At 44.8% G+C, this 8333-nt stretch overlaps 1 protein-coding gene across 1 annotated transcript in view; it reads left to right on the top strand.

Annotated features, from left to right (window-relative positions):
• The first annotated feature begins 4474 nt into the window (after positions 1-4474).
• The window catches only part of fpgs (folylpolyglutamate synthase), a 63223-nt gene continuing 59364 nt past the window's right edge, over positions 4475-8333 (top strand). The window contains exon 1 of the mRNA XM_028809120.2: positions 4475-4654. Coding sequence (XP_028664953.1) covers positions 4505-4654 — 150 coding nt within the window. The 5' untranslated portion in view covers positions 4475-4504. The remainder of the gene's footprint in view (positions 4655-8333) is intronic.

The following is an 8333-nucleotide window of genomic DNA, read 5'->3' as shown; positions in this document are numbered from 1 at the left end:
TTAAAAAAGAAATTTGATTAAAATTTGTGTGCTGTATTACACTCTATTGTTGATATTATTTTTTTAAGATCCCTTCTCATATAGTAGACACACCATTATTAAGCAATGTGGACTAATGTCGATTCTGGGGCCCATCTGGGATTAGCTTAACCCTTTAAACTCAACCTCATTTTTGGCAACTTGATCACGTGATCACTTGCTCACCTACCAGCGACCGGAGCAGTCTGTTTTTTTTTTTTTAAGTCTAAGAAGTCTACCATCGACCGCATCCTGGCACTGAGGGTTCTCATGGAGCGCAAACGCGAATATCGGCAGTGTTTCTTTGTAGCCTTTGTCGATTTTCGTAAAGCGTTTGACTCAGTTGATCGAGCTGCCCTGTGGGACATCCTGAAGGTTCGCAAGATCCCCTCGAGGTTGCTGGATATCATGGCTGGGCTGTACACTAGGACTGGGAGTGCTGTGCAGAGTGGAGGCAGAACCTCTGTGTTCTTCCCAGTTGATTCTGGGGTTCATCAGCGGTGTGTTCTGCTCCTACTCTGTTCAATGCTTGTATGGACTGGGTGTTGGGCAAGGTCGTAGGGTCCAGCGGCTGTGGGCATCTGTTGGTGAAGAAAGGTTCACGGATCTTGACGATGCTGTGATCTTTGTGGAGTCAATGGAGGCTCTGATTGGGGCACTTGAGAGACCGAGTGAGGAGTCTGAGTGTCTGGGCTTGTGAGTGTCCTGATAAAAACCAACATCCAGGCCTTTAATGATCTCTTGGGCACGGCCATCAGCAGTGTGTCTGTCTGCGGAGAGAGTGTCGACCTCGTCATTGAGAGGTTTACTTATGTCATCAGTGACATTCATGTCTCTGGTGACTCGTCCTATGAAGTCAGTAGATGGATTGGGAGAGCATGGAGGGTCATGAGGTCGCTGGAAATGGGTGTGTGGTGCTCCCAATATGTATTCAAAAGGACAAAGGTCCAAGTCTTTAGAGTCCTGGTGCTTCCTGTCTTGCTATATGGTTGCGAGACATGGACGCTATCCACTGACCTGAGACGAAGACTGGGGTCCTTCGGTACTGTGTCTCTCCGGAAAATCCTTGGGCACTGCTGGTTTGACTTTGTGTTGCTCACGGAGTCCTGAATGAGGCACATTACCTGCATTGTGAGGGTGCATCAGTCATGGCCATCTGGCACGATTCCCCGAGGGTGATCCGGCTCACAAGGATCCTCATTGCTGAGGACCTGAGCGGCTGGACCAGGCCAAGGGGACACCCACGTAATAACTGGCTGCAGCAGATGGGCGGCTATTTCCGGAGGACGGGACTAAAACGTGTTGTAGAAGCAGACTGTTGTGGGCACACTCAACCCCAAAGAAGGCGCTCAGAGTCTCAGGACAGGCAGCAGAATCAAGATTTATTGTATGGTGCAGAAACAGACTCACTTAAGATGGAATGAGTGTGTAGCCATAGGTATGGCTTTCAATTATTACAGTTCTTATCATACAAGTCATTATTCATCCTCATCTGACTCCTAACATTCCCCTGCTCTAGTTCTGCCCCTATTTAATTCCACCATTATTTCTCGGCCGAGGGGGTGTCAAACCCCTCTCTGTCCATCATGTCTGTCTGACAAGGCCTACCCGTACTCCTTACTAGTTCAGCACTTGCTACCATTATTTACAGCCAAAGAGTTCACATTCCCTCTCTAAGCGAGAGGCTCATCCTTCTCCGGCTCTCCTGCACGTCTAACCTTTGGATTATGAACTATTGGTGGTTTCTAGCTCATACAGAATATAAACGATATGTAGCCATAAGTCTTTTTAATCCTTAATCCTTATCTTAATACTTAGTGAAATATAGTATTTACTTTTCTCATGTGCTTATAATACTTTTCTAATACGTGGAGATTACCAATTTCAAGAATACACTGTTCTGTATTGTCTGCCTGGGAGGTTGCCAGCTGGGATCCTGAGGTGCATGCTCCCCAACCTGACCTGACCTGCAAGAAAGAGTTGCAAAGGTAAGATACAATAAATTCTCATATTCTTTGATTATTTACATAATTACATTAGATGTGGCCTTAAAAATATTTCAAAAAAAACCTAAGGAAAAACAACCGTTTTTTGGAGGTTGATTTTGGTGGCGCATCTGTTGGTTGGCTCACCCTTAAACTCCACATATGTGTGAAATTATGTTTATATTAAAATTTCTAGTACATCAGAACTTGTCTATGGACGGAGGACAGTCTCACATGGTAATTTTTTTCAATTAAAAAGTGACAGCACAATCAAAATTCATAGGCACCCAGCCTTACGAATATTGCAGCAATGCAATAACCTGCAGGGATCACATAGTGAGAACATTGACTGCACTACTGACTACATCAACTTCTGTATGGACAAAGTAGTTCCAGTAAGAACTGTACGCTGCTATGCTAACAACAAGCCATGGATTACAAGTGACATCAAGGGCCTTTTGAACCAGAAGAAAAGGGCTTTTAAAGGCGGTGATCAGCATGAGCTCAAGTGCGTGCAGAAGGAACTCCGAGTCCAGCTCAGGGCGGCGAAGGAGCAGTACAGGAGAAAGCTGGAGCAGAAGTTGCAGAATAACAGCATGAAGGAAGTGTGGGATCGGATGAAGATCATCACTGGCTGCAGCTAGAAGCGGGGTGCCACCATCGAGAGAGACGTGAAGAGAGCAAACCAAATGAACAACTTCTTTAACAGGTTTGACCACCCTAACCCACTCTCACTCTCACCTTGGAGTACTGCACCCTCCACATATCCTTCTGCTGATACCAGTATAGGAGAGACATCCCCACCCATAATTACAGCAGCGCAGGTGAGCAGAGAGCTGAGGAGACAGCAAAGTAGCGGGTCCAGATGGAGTATCGCCACGACTGCTGAAGGTCTGTGCATCGGAGCTGGGGTGTCCTCTACAGTGCATCTTCAACCTGAGCCTGGGACAGGGGAGAGTCCTGAGGCTTTGGAAAACATCTTGCATCACCCCAGTCCCAAAGGTATCACGTCTTAGTGAGCTGAATGACTTTCGGCCTGTTGCTCTGACATCACATGTGATGAAGACCATGGAGAGGCTGCTGCTTCACCACCTTAGGCCACAGGTTCAACATGCCCTTGACCCTCTGCAGTTTGCATATCAGGAGAAGGTGGGAGCGGAGGATGCCATCATCTATATGCTACACCGATCCCTCTCCCACTTAGACAGAGGCAGTGGTGCTGTAAGAATTATGTTTCTAGACTTCTCTAGCGCCTTCAACACCATCCAACCTCTGCTCCTTAGGGACAAGCTGACAGAGATAGGAGTTGATTCATACCTGGTGGCATGGATCATGGACTATCTTACAGACAGACCTCAGTATGTGCGTCTTTGGAACTGCACGTCTGACACTGTGGTCAGCAGCACAGGAGCGCCACAAGGGACTGTACTTTCTCCGGTCCTGTTCAGCCTATATACATCGGACTTCCAATACAACTCGGAGTCCTGCCACGTGCAAAAGTTCGCTGATAACACTGCTATCGTGGGCTGCATCAGGAATGGGCAGGAGGAGGAGTATAGGAACCTAATCAATGACTTTGTTAAATGGTGCGACTCAAACCACCTACACCTGAACACCAGCAAAACCAAGGAGCTGGTGGTGGATTTTAGGAGGCCCAGACCCCTCATAGACCCAGTGATCATCAAAGGTGACTGTGTGCAGATGGTGCAGATCTATAAATATCTGGGAGTGCAGCTGGATGATAAATTAGACTGGACTGCCAATACTGATGCGCTGTGCAAGAAAGGACAAAGCCGGTTATACTTCCTTAGAAGGCTGGCGTCCTTCAACATCTGCAATAAGATGCTGCAGATGTTCTATCAGACAGTTGTGGCGAGCGCCCTCTTCTACGCGGTGGTGTGCTGGGGAAGCAGCATTAAGAAGAAAGACGCCTCACGCCTGGACAAACTGGTGAGGAAGGCAGGCTCTATTGTAGGCATGAAGCTGGACAGTTTGACATCTGTGGCAGAGCGAAGGGCGCTCAGCAGGCTCCTGTCAATCATGGAGAATCCACTGCATCCACTGAACAGGATCATCTCCAGACAGAGGAACAGCTTCAGCGACAGACTGCTGTCAATGTCCTGCTCCACTGACATACTGAGGAGATCGTTCCTCCCCCAAACTATGCGACTCTTCAATTCCACCGGGGGGGGGGGGGGGGGGGGGGGGGGTAAACGTTAACATTTAACATTATACAAAGTTATTGTCTGTTTTTTTACCTGCATTATTATCAATCTTTAATTTAATATTGTTTTTTTGTATCAGTATGCTGCTGCTGGAGAATGTGAATTTCCCATTGGGATTAATAAAGTATCTATCTATCTATCAATGTACAGTATACGCCACACACGCCAGCCGCTTGCCCCTCACAAAGATGGCGCTCGGTGACGTCACGCCACTGTAGGCGGGGCGCGTGACGTCCGCAGGTCGCGGCGTGGACTGCCTCTCAGCTGTGTAACCCCATGATGGCGCGCCCGCTCCGCTTTTGGGAATCCTCTCTTTTCGCCGCCTTCCTCTTTAGGCAAACCGGTGGTAGAGCTGCAAAGAGTACGTGTTACACCATCAGGCGATTGAGTACCCAGCCGGCCAGACTTCCCAGAATGGATTATCAGGTGAGTTTTTTTTTTTTTTTTTTTTTAACCCTGCTGCGCTGGTTCGCTGTCAGTAGCCGGGGACAGCGAGAGGCACTGCGTGTATCGATAACTGTAACCGGGGAAATTGTTACATCATTCAGGACGGCAAGTTGCGCGTGGCACGGAGCCACGCGCGAGCACGTGCTCCGATGTAGCCTGTCGAGTTTACTTAAACTCGTGTCGTTTCTTTGTTACGAAAATCAAAGGAAAGAAATCGAATTAAATAATTACGACGCGAAATGTTGAAACTGAAACTTTTTGAGGCGTTTAAAACGTAGTCTTGCTCGTTCTTTAATTTATCGGCTTGGTGTTATGAATTGTCTCCCGGTATCTACACAGTTTCCAAACTCAATTTTTCATTGGAAACAAAGACTTTGATCTACTTACTCGAGAATGTCTTGAAAGTTTCCCTGATGCCGAGTGTTTAGGCAGAATTCCCCGCAGTCGACTACAAACGGCGCGCGCCGCAAGTCCGTACACCTGACGCGATCCGCTCCGTGAGTTCCCACCCCGTTGCTCTTCGTCGTCTTCCTCAGCTAGTAGCGCGCGCACCATACGTTGGTGTGATGGCAACTTAGAAGTTCTTCCTCAATTTATCATGTTTGAGTAGCCATACTTGTAACTTAAAATGTGTCGGATTATAAAATCGCTTGAATCGATGGGTCAGTTCCCTTTACCCTCCTCAGTTTACTTTATGCTGTGTTGGCCATTCATCAGCGACACAAATTCTTGTCATGTGCCAGATTTTCTAACGGGATATATATATATATATATATATATATATATATATATATACAGTGCATCCGGAAAGTATTCACAGCGCATCACTTTTTCCACATTTTGTTATGTTACAACCTTATTCCAAAATGGATTACATTCATTTTTTTCCGCAGAATTCTACACACAACGTGAAAAAAGTTTACTTTTTTTTTACTTAAAAAGTTTTATTAAAAATAAAAAAACTGAGAAATCCCATGTCCATAAGTATTCACAGCCTTTGCTCAATACTTTGTCGATGCCCCTTTGGCAGCAATTCCAGCCTCAAGTCTTTTTGAATATGATGCCACAAGCTTGGCACACCTATCCTTGGCCAGTTTCGCCCATTCCTCTTTGCAGCACCTCTCCCTCTCAAGCTCCATCAGGTTGGATGGGAAGCGTCGGTGCTCAGCCATTTTAAGATCTCTCCAGAGATGTTCAATCAGATTCAAGTCTGGGCTCTGGCTGGGCCACTCAAGGACATTCACAGAGTTGTCCTGAAGCCACTCCTTTGATATCTTGGCTGTGTGCTTAGGGTCGTTGTCCTGCTGGAAGATGAACCGTCACCCCGGTCTGAGGTCAAGAACGCTCTGGAGCAGGTTTTCATCCAGGATGTCTCTGTACATTGCTGTAGTCATCTTTCCCTTTACCCTGACTAGTCTCCCAGTCCCTGCCGCTGAAAAACATCCCCACAGCATGATGCTGCCACCACCATGCTTCACTGTAGTGATGGTATTGGCCTGGTGATGAACGGTGCCTGGTTTCCTCCAAACGTGACGTCTGGCATTCACACCAAAGAGTTCAATCTTTGTCTCATCAGACCAGAGAATTTTCTTTCTCATGGTCTGAGAGTCCTTCAGGTGCCTTTTGGCAAACTCCAGGCAGGCTGCCATGTGCCTTTTACTAAGGAGTGGCTTCCGTCTGGCCACTCTACCATACAGGCCTGATTGGTGGATTGCTGCAGAGATGGTTGTCCTTCTGGAAGGTTCTCCTCTCTCCACAGAGGACCTCTGGAGCTCTGACAGAGTGACCATCGGGTTCTTGGTCACCTCCCTGACTAAGGTCCTTTTCCCCCGATCGCTCAGTTTAGATGGCCGGCCATCTCTAGGAAGAGTCCTGGTGGTTTCGAACTTCTTCCACTTACATATGATGGAGGCCACTGTGCTTATTGGGACCTTCAAAGCAGCAGAAATTTTTCTGTAACCTTCCTCAGATTTGTGCCTCGAGACAAAGTAAACTTTTTTCACGTTGTCCTTATGGGGTGTTGTGTGTAGAATTTGGAGGAAAAAAATGAATCCAGTTTGGAATAAGGCTATAACATAACAAAATGTGGAAAAAGTGATGCGCTGTGAATACTTTCCGGATGCACTGTACCTACAGCAGTGCACCTTTCTAGTGTCTCATTGCATTGCACTTCTATATGCGCTGCTCTTTGTATCCAAACCTACACAGAACTTTGTTTTCCTTTTCTCTTTTTTGTTAATTCTTGTTTGTGTTTGAGGGAGATTGTTGTTATTGTTTGTTATAAAAATGGTACATAACTTCAACTTTTACAGAAGCTAAAGATATGTCCGGCTTGTCTGTCTGTCTACCTGGACAGTGTACATTCATTGTTTGTTTGTTTATGTATTTATTTTTAACCAGATGGAGCACAAGCAGTTTGTTTTGTGCCTAAGCTCTCGCTGGGATTTCTAGGTGGAAACTGAACCAGCTCCCTTGTGGTTTAACGTCATTAGATGCCCTTTAGATCAGTGGTTCCCAAAGTTCAGTCCTGAAGGCCCTTTGTGGCCGTATGTTTTATGTCAGAGCAAAAGTTTGCTTTTTGTTGGACTCCAGCCTTAATTAAGCAAGTTATTACCAGTTTCTATGTTTTGGTGTACATCCAGAAATTTATGAACTGGGTTTACAAAATTTTTTATTGGAATGCATTATGCATTCCAAAATTCCAACGGTCTAAGACAGCTGATCTGATTAATTTACATTCTTAATATCTTTATTGTGCAAAATAAAAATAAAAAACTGAACAAACAATACGCAAACATGTATTGCACATACCATTAAAAAGACACAGTCTTTAAAAATGTGTACTGTGTAGACTATACTCTAAAAAGAATGCAACAAGATTGACAATAAATATTTAAGGAGCTGTCCTTCACAATTCCTTTAGTTACCCATTGAACAAAAACAAGCAGTTTAATATTGCCTTTCAAAATTTCTTTATGAACGTGAAGAAAAATGTATATTACGACAAACCAAAGAAAATGTAGGTCCTCATTGACTGAGTACCGCGTCAGCAGTACAGCCTACTGAAGAAAGCTTTCATACTCACATACTACACAACTGACTTTCAAAATCCTATTTCTACAGAAATTGATATTGGTGGACATTATTTAAATTATATTCTAATTGAGAAACATTTGCATGAAACAAAGCAACTCCCATTCCATTGTTTTGTAAGCCTGAAGGTATACAGCATATCAAAGTACATGGCTTGAAAGATGTACAAATAAAGGTTATTGCTGCTTACTTATAATTTTATTTATACTGAAAGTTTTCTCCTACTTTTTTAAAAACTATGTGGTGCTCTGTGTGCTGCTTTTCTTAGTGGTTAATCTAGCGCTACTTTGTTATACATGTAAAGAATCATTATTATTATTATTATCATCAGAGTTTGAAGTGGAGCAAATAACTGTACTGTGTCCTAAAGGCGGCTTATTGGCTTTTTCAATGCTTGTGTAGGTGGGGGAGTGACCTTCTTCAGAGTCTTGAGGCTTGATCAAATCTTGATCAAAATAACTTTGTAGATTAAATGGGGGGCATGGGGGTATGAGGGAAAGATAGGGGTCCTATTCATCAAAGGTGACTGTGTGCAGATGGTGCAGACCTATAAATATCTGGGAGT

Source organism: Erpetoichthys calabaricus, chromosome 9 (genome assembly GCF_900747795.2).
Source record: "Erpetoichthys calabaricus chromosome 9, fErpCal1.3, whole genome shotgun sequence".
Lineage (NCBI taxonomy): Eukaryota > Metazoa > Chordata > Cladistia > Polypteriformes > Polypteridae > Erpetoichthys > Erpetoichthys calabaricus.
This window is presented reverse-complemented; position numbering and strand designations above follow the sequence as displayed.